This window comes from Henckelia pumila, chromosome 2 (assembly GCF_033568475.1).
Source record: "Henckelia pumila isolate YLH828 chromosome 2, ASM3356847v2, whole genome shotgun sequence".
NCBI classification, from domain to species: Eukaryota; Viridiplantae; Streptophyta; class Magnoliopsida; order Lamiales; family Gesneriaceae; genus Henckelia; species Henckelia pumila.
The window spans coordinates 156,182,000-156,194,560 of NC_133121.1; the positions used below are offsets into that span (position 1 = coordinate 156,182,000).

The window sequence follows — 12,561 nt, forward strand, 5'->3', positions numbered from 1 at the left end:
AACTGATAAAAATACTATCTTCCAACTCGTTTATTCAAAGTATATCAATATTATATTTAAAATACTTGTGAAAAGAAGTTCTAACACTTCGTTCGTAGGTTAGCCTCGTCCCGCGAGTCCAGAATCAAACTCGACCTAAAATCATTTACTTAATCAAAATTGTTAAACGTAAAATAAACAAAATCATGAAATCATAATCATTAAATCATAACTTAAACAATTTAAGGCATAAAATCATTTAAAAATTATTTTAAAATCATCGTGAGCGAGTTTAGTGGATTCGGACCTTACACTTATGATGAAGATGTTGTCCCAACTGGCGGTGAAGGTGTATGAATGTCAGAGCAGCTAGTTTAGCCCGTGACCATATGATGATAATGTTTTGAAGATTTATTTTTAAACAGTATTTCATTTTCCGCATATGTTAGAATTTATTAATGTTTATTTTCATGATTTTGCATGGTTATGGAATATTTTACGTATGCATGGATTTATGGAGGAATATTGTGTGAGTATTTAAGTTATGAGATTTCCATTCATGAATATTAATTAAGTTTAAATATTTAATTTAATGTTTTTAATTGCATGCAATATATATTTATATATTTTATGTTATTTTATGAAAAATTATTTTAAGCATAGTATATATATGTATGGGCATATATATATAGTATTAATATTTTATAGTAAAGAAATAGATTAGAGAATAAAGTATTTTTAAAAAAAATTCAGTAGTAGTTTGGGTCGTTTCCCAGAGAACTCGGTACAAAGACGAAAAACCGACCCGCCACGCCTAATGGTGGGTTGCAATAGGTTGTAGTCCGGTCCGCCCACTAGCCCGTTTTGACACACTATGTACCAAATTATACCTCAATGCATAGATTCTGGACATAGCTTAGAAATTCCTTTTCAAATATTATTACATCGATTGCATTTTTTGAACAGACGGAAATGCAGCAAATTAACACAAGGGAAACATATGCACAAATTAATATTAGAATGGTGAAAGATACACGTGGCAAATTACAGACGTTTTTTACAATATGAATTTTCTAGGCATGACAGAGCTTGATCTGACGAGGGGCAAAAGAGTGACTGAAAACCTACAATCTATACTAATTAAATACGCACTAGTGACAAATTTAGTGGCAAAACAAAAGAAACTTCATCTTTGGACCTGATCTGGTGCATGGCTGCCCGCATTGATCGATGATGAACCTGGCCTACCGTTTAACATCGGATTCTCTGCTGGAGGAGATTGTCCCCATGATCCTTCGGATTCTGGGGGTTCTATCACTTTGACAGATCCATCCGTCAACCCAACTGCAAATTGGTTTGGCTCCTGTGGATATGCAGCGACAGCAACTGGATACGCGGATTGGTTTCTGCTATGAAATATAAACCGTGTAAGCGATATCATTAACTCTTCAATTGAAGCACCAGGAAATCGGACTAAGAAAGAAATAGAGAGGGATGCCACTTAAGAATTTGAATGTCAACAAGGAGAAGAAAAAGCAGCATCGAAAAGTTCAACTGATAACGTGAAGAGATCTTTGAATTTGAAGAAAAATGAATGACATCTAAACGAGGAAGGAAGGAAAAGGGATAGTAATCAAATGTGTAGCATAAAGTCTGATCAACTGGTTGAGAGAAGCTTTTTGATCATTCATGAACCTAAACTATCATAAAAAGAGTTGAAAATATTTGTGATGTTAATCACGAGGTCAAGGTGATGGTTTTCTTACCCATTAAATGCTGTCTGGGACATATATGCAGATGGGGCAATGCGGCACCTTAATCTCAGAGTATCAGCGTCAAAAATTCCAATGTTTCCATCACAAAAGGAAGCAAAAACAAGTTGACTGTTGCAGGAGTACACAGCACATGATATAGGAGCAGAAAGAGCACCTTGTGGAACCCACTGTTATGAGCAATGTACTTAGGACACAGATCATAATAAATGCAGCCAAAAGAGAGAAAACAACACATTGTATTATGTAATTTCTTTACCTGCCGTATGCGCTCCATCTTGGAGGCATCATAAATTGCCAACTGCGTCTCATGGGATACAAGCAAGCGAACCTGGTCTAAATGGAACTGCACCCGGGTATCACCAGTAGGTGCTTTGCCAGCTGGCAGTTGCAATGGAACTGCCTTTCTTTTCTCCCATGTGTCAATGCTCCAAATGCAAAGCTGTGTACAGCCATTTGTCAAGCAAAAGAAACAACTTTGACAGACGGAAAAAAAGAACTTGCACAAAACTCTGTATAAGAGGGGAAAAAAGAGTATAAACAAACTAACCTGAGCATCAGCACCAGATGATACCAATATGTTGAGGTTAGTGGAAAAAGCTAAACCAGTAATGCGCTTCTGGTGGCCTTTGAGTTTTGATTTCACCTGTCAAAATTGCAACTAAATTATATTAGCCAATGTAAATTAGGCGGTAAACGTGTGCAGCACAACAAAAGAGACAAAGTTACAAATAACATAGAACAGATAAAGTTACCTCGTCAACTCTGACATTGTAGATGTGGATAGAAGAATCCTCCATTCCAATTGCTATTATGTTGTTATCTTGTGGGTGGAATGCCAAGAAAGTAGAAGCTGGTGGCGGTGGCATAAATGTAGTCATAACCTGCCACAGAGTATAAATATTAACACCTAATATCTGGTCAATCAGCAACACTTGGCAAATGGAATCTGTGAACTTGCCTTAAATGTCATCATGTTGAACAATGAAACTTTCCCACCAGCAGCAGACATCACATAAGAGTCATTTTTAGAAAGAGCAATGCAGGGAACTGCTTCTTCAAGGTTGACACCTGTGAGGTCATTAGTCATAACAAGACCACTGTTTGGTTGCCACTGTTGTGGGACGACATTGGCAGTGGCCTTAGACAACAGCATATTTAGATACAATCTATGAAACGGATCAAATACGCTGACAAGCATGAGTTGAACACCTGAATTCATTCCATTACCTTTCCAATTGGGTTTTGCTCATTGCGCACCCACTTCCACAGCTTCTGGATACCATTTGATCCAAGTGCTAGTATTCCAACGCCTGAATTTGTATAAATAAGCCGTGCAACCTGTACACAACAATTATAGCATCATATAGCAGGAAATGTTTACAAAAAGATAAAGCATATATTAATAGATAGATACCTTGTTGGTAGCATCAGTGCTATCTGGCATGGTTATCATGCGGCATTGCGCAGGGTCTAAAATTTCAGTCAACTGCCAGGGTTTAATCTTATCGTTAACATCATCTAAAGCTCTTGGCTTTTCCATGCTTCTAGCCATGGATTCAACACCATTCTGAAACAAGATGCCCATGATTTGAACTTCATAATCGAAAGCAAAGGAAATGAGATGCAAAATCAAATTAAAAATAAAACTCCATTGATGGAGTAGGAAAGTAAGAGAATACGTATATTCCAAATTAATCCACACTTTTAATTCAGGCAATCAACACAGACACCAAACACAATAATTGAGATCGAGTTAACAGTATCTTTGAAAATCAAAACAGAAGGAACAAAAAACTATTTAACAAGGCTTTGACCGCTTGAGCATGCCGTCGCTGCTTAAAATGAACTCTAAAGACAACTTCAAAGGCGTTGAAAATTTGACATACAAGAATCGGTGATGGCCTAACAGGAGAGCTCCTCTCTACTTTACAGTTTACAGGAGGAACATTTGCAACAGAAGATCCAGAGACCTGCTCAAAAGAAAGAAAAATATTGTCATGCAACGAGATTGTTACTCAGCAAAATATTCGGATGAACAGGAATATGGAGCACCTTAATCCCTGCTTCCATTGGAGATCTTAAAGCTTCGAAAGGCGAGGCTTCGACAGCTCTTAAGGACCGCATACCAGTAGCATTTGCTAAAATCTTTATTCCATTGTCAGCAGTGGTAACAGCAAGCAGATTCCCTTCCTTGTTAAATCTCAAGCGTGGAAGACTCTGCATCAAAATATGTTTCAGAATCGGATTTCTTAAATTTTTTTGCTATGAAATAATAATGGAGATAGTTAAGTTTTTATATGATGTGAGTCATTACAAATAAAATTCACAACTCACCGGAAGACCACCTTCCGCATCTGTGCACGTAAGTATGTTAATATTATCCATGTCCCAAAACTTTATTTGATTTTCTTCGCCAACGGCCAGAAAGTGGTTCTGGGTTGTATCAAACTGCACAACACCATTTGACTTCTTCCTGAACCCAGTATAAGTTCTCTTTATGGCACCTTCACTTTCATTCCATTCCACTAGAAAGGAGTCCCCATCTTTACCCGTTCCACAAGAGAACAACCTAGAAAGGCAAATGAATGTCCATTAATGAACAGGCAAAGCTGACAAGTGATTTGACCGTTTGTAATTAAAAAAAATAACTTAACAAAGCATATGAATCAGCTTAACCAAATGCATCAGAATTGAGCAACAAATGGTATCTTACCTACTTCCATCTGCACTATATAGCATAGTGGTGCACCAATGCCCTGGAGCATCATAGTCAACTCTGGATCCCATATTATCATAGAGCCAAGCTTTAATTTTTCCATCAATAGCAGTTGAAAAAATAAACTGCACCCACAAAAGAACAATTATTCAACACTTAAAAGAGTGTCCTTTAATTGTTAATGCAATGGATCCTGCAAAAAAATGCCTGCATTACAGTACTGTAGAAACAAGTGACCTCCTGTACAAGAGTTGAAAACAAATTGCACATGCGAGGAACTACAACTATTAATATTTCCATGAGGACCGAAGATGCTGCAAATACAGTTAATATTAATAAAATGAGTGATTTTTGGTTAGAGATGTAAATAGAAGATTTCTGTCGTCTAACCGCTTCACTTCTATTTTTAGGATTTCCCCACTATATGTTGGAGAGCATGGTTTAGCTCACCAAAAAAAAAAAGCTTTTACATTTGCGGAAGTGAGATTACTGCATTTTATTTTCCTCACCCAGCAATATTGGGAGCGTCTTTATTTTGTTCATTTCAAGTTCTTTGTACCGTCTTTGTAGATCAAGTAAACAATTCCACATCCATTGTCAACATTGTCAGGATTTCAAGAAAAACAAGATAATCTCCTGGCAAGGTTGAGGTCATTATGTGTCCTATACTGCACATGAACCTATTAGGAGACATATGGCTTGAAATTATGGCATTTGAGACCAAAAAAAAAAAATCAGCAAACTATCAAAGATATTTTCATCTCTCCATCAACCTCAAACACTTAAAATTGATTGCAACAGGAATCCTCCACCCCAAAAAGAACCAAATCAACAGGGAAAGAAATGAGAGTAGAGAAGGCCACTATAAATTATACCATTCGGTCCATTCTTCAAGCAGAAATCCTTAAATACCTGATTTCTGTAACTTTGCCACTTAATCTTCTCTAAAGAACTAAAAAATTTTACTAGTTAACTTTCTTGTAGATATTACAAGAATTAGCCAATATTGAACTTTTTTTAAAAGAAGAATATTCCTTCTCTGCTGGAATACCTGAATATTCTCTTTCTGATGAGGACAAATAGAATAAACTGGTGCTTCGTGTCCTTCAAAGTTAAAAAGTTTTCTTCCTGTTACATCCCACACCTGTTTCAAGCGTATCCTTCAGTCATTTTGTGATATAAGAATCTAAATATCATCCTTCCAAACAAATTTCGAAGTTTCATCGTCACCTTTATCAACTTGTCGTCTCCACAAGTCACAACACAGAGCTGTTTGTTTGGATGAGCAAAAGCAATGTCATTTACGCTTCCAATATGAGCATCAATCTGCAGAAACAATTAAATTATTACCTTCGTTTCAAACACTTTAATGACTAAAAAACATACACAATACCTCAAGATGCTGGCGCAGGTCATTTGGTCCCGTAAAGGCATACAAATGGATTAAATGCTTGGAAAATGCAGCTCCTGCATCATTGAGAAACACATATTACCATCAACGGATCACAAACATCATTCTACCCACAGCATTTGGGGAATATAAATTTACCACAGAAAGTCCCATCTGGGCTCCATGTAACTCGGCTCACGGCAAATGGTGCATCCTTCGCAGCAGAAGTCTGTTCAAAAGTTTCGCTTTTAAGAAAACAGTAACATAAACTGAAAAGTACAAAAGGAATGGTCATAAAAATAATTGGGAGTATATTAGCTTAAAAAAAATTGTCTTTGCAACAGTGCAACAACACTTATACTGCAAAATACCACTACTCGGAGTCTCAGAATATAAGGGCCGTGAATCATTATATGTGAAGGGGTATAATTTAATACTACTAATATTCAGCCTTCGTTATTAACCTGGAATGTTGATGTACAAGATTGTATATCCCATATTTTGAAGGGCTTTGAACCCAGCTTCTCTCTAATTCCAGCTTCCCAAAGCGTTATCTCGCCATTATTGCATCCCACTGGCAATCAGCAAAATCAAGATAAACAATGTAAAAAATTTACAGCTGGTGCAATTCACATGGAGAAACATGGTCTAGATTTGTTAAAAACACAGATTGCGAGAATGTGATACCAAGAAGCAACATATGGTGTGAAGGATGAAACTCCAAGCTTGTTACAGGAGATCCTTGATTCAAGGTGAAAGCTACATTTCTTGGTAAGTCATCCAGGGACCAAGATGCTGGTTGACGAACAGTGGGATATGTAACCTGGACGTAGCATAAAAATTATGGTTCACATATCGCACAAACAGCTTATTTTTATCGTAATAGTTGTACTCCGAAAACAACAGTCTTACCTCCTCAACTGATTGTGCAGGACGCAATCGCTTCATCAAATGCTCATGATCAGCACTCTGATACTCAACCATACCAAGTGTAGCTGGAGGAGTAATTGGGCGCTTCAAGATAGAAACTGTTGCAAAAAATAAATAAATAAAAATAAAAATGTATCAGTACCATGCTATTTCAAACGATTATCATCCCATCCTATTTGTTGCAGAACGAAACTCGTACAAAAAAAAAAAAGAAAAAAACTTGTCATCATTCAGCTTCTTCAGCACCAAATTTCGGACAAAGGTCAAAGTTTTCACCTTGATTAGGTTGCACAGGTAATGAAGATGCTGTAACAACCGCTGCTTGAACAGATGAAGTTGCAGCAGCATTTGCCATCCAACCAGCTAAAGCATTAGCATTCGCAGCTGCTGCTGCAGGCGGGAAGGGCTGCAAGTATTGAAAAGAAGTGGATACGAATTATTTGATTATTTGATGAGCATCATAACTAGATAAAATAAAATTTGATGATTGGACCACAAAGACAAAATAGAATCAGCAAGGAACATCAACATTGATCAAACATCCTTGTATACCCCGTGTGCTCCAAGTGACGTGTAAGCGACAGGCTTCACAACTGCAGTGTTTGGAAGATTGACAGGAGTTGGAGCAAGAGCCCCATTTGGAGGATTGCATGTGTGATCGGTGAACAAGGTTCTGATGTCTGGGTTTGGCCTTGGATTTTTACAGAGCTGGTGCTGCCAATTCAGACTGCAAAGACAAAGTTAAGCTTCAAATATGATACAAAATGGGAAAAGACAAGATAAATAGCAGAAAAGTATGCCACTCTCAACAATATACACATAAGATTAAACAAGGGATTGAAATTCATGGCACATGAGATAACAGCAGTTGATCTCCCGACACACATTGACATGGTTGTAGAAATCAGAGACCACTATACCTTTGATTAATAAGGGTTCTCAATCTAGAGGACTTTAAAGTAGGGAAAACAAGTTTTTCGCGGAAAAGAGGATTTGCTTCAATTAGCTTTTTGAGCTCAATCAACATTATGCTACGAGCTGTCTTAGTGTCACCATACTTGGAGAGCTGCTCATTTTCCCTGCCATCAATAACAATTAATAATTTTAGAATAAACAAAATTTTCCATCATAATTTCCACTATAACATATTTTTTTACTAATGGGTGTGTACCTTGAGGAAACAAATACTTACATTTCACAACAAAAGAGTGATTTATTTAGTTAATTAATAACTAAACCCAACAAGATAAACGCACAAGTTCCTTCATTACTCCTCAATTTTATACGTTATGTAATATCTGTCACTCATATCAGGGAAAAAAAGTTATAATTAATTAAATGAAAAAGAAACATCTTATCTACCACATAACCACCACAAATCCACGTCCTCCGACGTTAGGGAATGTGTTTTTAAAGTCACACTTCAAATTCCTAAGCCAATTATCAGTTGTAAAACAACACGTCTTCACCATTTTAATTGTATAACATAAGATAATCAAATCCAATCCCTCTTTGTTAGGCCAGAACGGCGACATATTAGTTTTGATAAACAAATTGGAAGTTCTATCGCTAGCATATTTTATGCACAGTTGGTTGTGGTATCGAAACAAAACTACGGGTGACAACATATAAAGCAATTCCATACTTAACTGACAGAAGAGCTATTCAGTTCTTAACTGATGTTGTCAGTGTTTAACTGGCAGGTTGCCGGACATAAATTTACCCGAGGGGTTGTCTTGCCCATTTGTACAAGAGTTTGTCAAGTGGATTCATTTCCGGAGTGGATGAAGAGAGGAGAAGGATTTATCTTTCAAATATCTATAGCCTTATGTGTTATTTACATTCCGCAAATTTTACGTTTCCGCATGTATTTAATTACTCATTTGGTCGAGTATTTTGAATATGTTTCTATTATTCCGTGTAAATGGTCTTCCTGCCCCTGCTATCCCTCAACCAAAGCATACCATACTGCTTCAATCCCGGCAATCACTTCGCATGTGCCCTCGGTTCTAAATCCTATTATATCTCGCCCAATATAATGTGTTCATATATTTCAACACAAATAAATGATTACATTTCACTTCACTTGGATCAATAAGAGACTACAATGTAATTTCAAAAAAGGTAGTCCACGACAACTTCAGGACACTTTGTAATGAACAAAACAATTGTGACAAAGTATTAGTCATTTTCTCAACACTCCTCTGGGCTGTGACACCATCCATAATAGAAAACACTTCATTTGCAAAATGAAGGTAAGAACTTTTAGCATGAGTTAGGCTCTTGTCAATTTTGTAATAATGAATATATATAGGTGTGTACATGTGTGTGTTTATATACACACATATATATAGCATGTGTTGGATACCAAACATAAACTTTTGTAATGAATCATAAAAACTATATATTCAGACAATCTTCAAAAGCCATGTAAATTTGTCGATATACATTGTTATATAGTATAAATAATTTCACAAGAATGATTCCTAGTCTTATAGAGACAAAAGTTGATCTCATTTAAACCTGAGTAATATGATCAAGAATGAAAAGTGAAATCTTCTTGTTGATCATCTGTATTTATTGACTCGCGGACTTCACACACATTTCCAAGATTCAAGGAGCCACAATATTCTTTCAATGTATGTTTTTATTTCTATAATAGAAATGAAGAAGATTCATAATTACATTCATTTCATTTACCATTTAAAAACATTCCAATAAAAATTAGTAAAGAAATCATACACTAAATTTAAGACAACCGTAAGGGAAATGGTGTCATCATCTGACCTTAAAGAGGCACCAATTTCCAAGACAATTATGAAAAAGGCATGAATCACAACCAGTTGATGATTTCAAGAACCCTGTTTAATAATGAATACTACCTGAAATTGCCAAGAGTTAACAGCTGAGTGATTTCTTTATACAAATCCTCGTTGAATGTTGAGAATACTTTCAAGTCATTCACCAGAATTTCGACTGCCTTTGCTTTGTCTTGCCTAATGATACAAATTTTAATAATCAAATGGGAAGAAACAAAATAATTTGGATCGATAGATTGAATTATAACATGAAGAAGTCTATTTAAAGTTTAATACCAAATACGAGTTTTGAGTTCACCTATCAAGAGCTTCAAGATACTTTTGCTTTCGTATCTCAAAAAATATCTTCATTGAATATCTGTTGTCATCAACTTTTGTAAACCCAGACAAGTATTTCTCAACTTCCTCCCAATCACCAGCATGCACTTTCTCCTCAAAGTATTTCATATTAAAGAAAAAACCAGATTCTTGCTCAAGCCTACAAGATAAAGTATCAAATGATTGCTGAAGCCAAGCATTCTTGTGTTGTATCAATCTCAAGTTGAGTTAAAACAGAAGGAAACAAGGAAGTTCGGAGTTATTACAGTTCAAAAAAACACTCTTCAAACAATAGAGACCCCAACTTCTCAACTCAATAACTTGTTGAACAGAAACAGTATTTCTAATTCAGTAATTCATGATCGTTCATTTTTCAATCCGAGAAAATTACAGAAGTAACTGTCATTAAAAATTATTCGATTTGATTTGTATTTGCCTCATTTTCCTCATAGACAGCTATTAACTGAATCTGTAACAACATTTGAAGTGATCCTAAAATGTCATGTTAACAAAGTGCCGAATCACATGTCAGAATCGAAAAACAATCAACTGCAATAACATTAGTATCGAACTGTACGAAATTCGTTAAAAGGAAAAAGTTCGTCATTAAACTTACGTAACTAAAACAACTAATCATATCAAATCACCTGTTACGTAACTAAAACAACTAATCATACCAAATCACCTGTTTACATTCTCATATTTTATTTTCGACATTAAAAATAAATAACAATAAAATACTAAAGCTCGGCGCTTTACCATCCTATTCTCATAAAAAAATCTTCAATCACGTATACTCAGACACAAAAACCCACAGGCAAACAGAGGAAAAAAAAAGTTGCTAACTTCAACCACATAAAAAAAATTAAAATATAATAGAAAACAAAAAAGACGAAAGCTTAAGATACCTGTGAACAGACTCCTTGAATTTCTCCTCCTCCAGAAACTGAAGTATCAAAAAAACTAACTCCCTGCTCAACGACGACATTTCCCACCTAAGATTCAACAAAATCAACAGATCGACACCCCCAACAACAAATCTCAGCCGCCAACCGACGGAACCTCAGCCCCGAATTTCACTATCCTCCTAGGGTTTCCTCCGTCGGGCACACGATAGAAATGGAAAGAAAGGCTGCGACCAGAGAAATCGTAGAGAGATGTAGAGAGAGAGAGAAAGACTACGATATATAGATACATACATGCGATGCGTATATATATAGAGAGAGAAAGTAGAATTGGAGGTGGTGGTGGGGAAAAAAGACTTGGTCTCGCTATCTTCGATGCGTTTGGCAGGGGTCTATCTTTTCCCACTGACCTATCACTGATAAGTAATCGTTCTTATAGATTCCCTCTGACCTATCATCGATAAGTAGTTTCAATTATCAGAAGAGTTGTAGTTTGCGTGACACGGAGGACAAAGTGTTGTGAGTGGACGGATTTGAAATGGAGGACTTAAATATAGTTAATCTTGGGGTTTGGGTTACGTCCATAGATGCTAATCTATACATAGGCCTACTGAATACTGATGTCGCTTTCCTCATTTAATTACAAGCAACAAAATTTTAAGATATTTAATTCATCATTAATTAAATTATATAAAAACTCGTCTCTTTAATAATTTTGGTATGATTTTTTATTTCACAATATCTACTATATGTTTTTTTTTTTTTTCATGAGAATCCATAGCAGTTATTTTTCGTGCACACTTGGTAAACTCCAAGACGCAATAACCTGTAAACCAAATTAGTTAGATAAAGGGTGTTAGGCAAGCCATATGCGAGAAACTAGTCTAAGAAAGCGTAAGTAAAAAAAATTGAACATCTGACCATTATCCAAATATTTACCTGTTTCACCAACGCAAACATCCTCTTGATGCATATGTTAATTTCTTAATCTCATCATACTTAGGTAATGTTTGGGAAAGCTTCTACAAAGAACCTCTCAGTTTTTCCTTAACAAAATTTTAGGTAGTGTTTGAAAGAGTTTATACTAAACACTTCTTAGTTTTTGTGAAGAAAAAACTTAAAAGTGTTTTTAGAAGTTCTCTCAAATACTACCTTAATTCTTCCTCCGTCTCAATTATATAGTTCACGTTTTTTTTGTCCCAAATATATAGTCATATATCATATTTAGTAATATTTTTTAAAAAATTTCTTACTAATATATCTCTATTAGCTACACCTTGAAAATTGTGCAATCATTTTTTAATACATTAAATAGGGAAAAAATAGGAAATTTGTATAAAATTTGTTTTCCCAATGATTTTTCTTAATCTGTGTGGAAAAAATAATAGGACTATATAATCGGACGGAAGGAGTACAATTTAGTATCTTCCCATATATTTATTATTTTTTATAATATCATTTTCTCTTATAATGATATCCAAATTATGTTAAGAGTTTTTTAATCTTCATACGTACTTTTATTTTTTAAAATAATACTTGATGCCCCGGAAAATCAGGGGTATCGGGGCTACGGAAAAGCAGAGACACCAGGGCTGGATAAAGTCGGACTAATGGCTCAGATACAAGGGAGTAGCTCACCCCGGAGGAAGGCTTCAAACCAGGAAGGCCAAGTCTTTAGGACTTGAGCAAGACCCATTTTTCAGGGGCATGATCCCCACGATTGCCATAA

At 35.7% G+C, this 12,561-nt stretch overlaps 1 protein-coding gene across 1 annotated transcript; it reads right to left on the reverse strand.

Moving 5' to 3' along the window:
- Nucleotides 1-961: 961 nt before the first annotated feature.
- On the reverse strand, nucleotides 962-11,183 carry LOC140884499 (topless-related protein 3-like). The gene is made up of 25 exons (XM_073291274.1): nucleotides 10,836-11,183; nucleotides 9,908-10,087; nucleotides 9,673-9,786; nucleotides 7,711-7,869; nucleotides 7,343-7,517; nucleotides 7,067-7,196; nucleotides 6,773-6,888; nucleotides 6,548-6,683; nucleotides 6,325-6,434; nucleotides 6,020-6,089; nucleotides 5,864-5,937; nucleotides 5,701-5,796; nucleotides 5,522-5,614; nucleotides 4,468-4,595; nucleotides 4,089-4,323; nucleotides 3,807-3,971; nucleotides 3,641-3,724; nucleotides 3,169-3,321; nucleotides 2,982-3,092; nucleotides 2,713-2,892; nucleotides 2,507-2,635; nucleotides 2,302-2,397; nucleotides 2,011-2,193; nucleotides 1,746-1,921; nucleotides 962-1,385 (listed from the first exon to the last, which is right to left on the reverse strand). Exons 1-25 carry the CDS (start codon nucleotides 10,913-10,915, stop codon nucleotides 1,166-1,168), a joined length of 3,393 nt encoding a protein of 1,130 aa, XP_073147375.1. The 5' UTR covers nucleotides 10,916-11,183; the 3' UTR covers nucleotides 962-1,165.
- Between the last annotated feature and the right edge of the window lie 1,378 nt (nucleotides 11,184-12,561).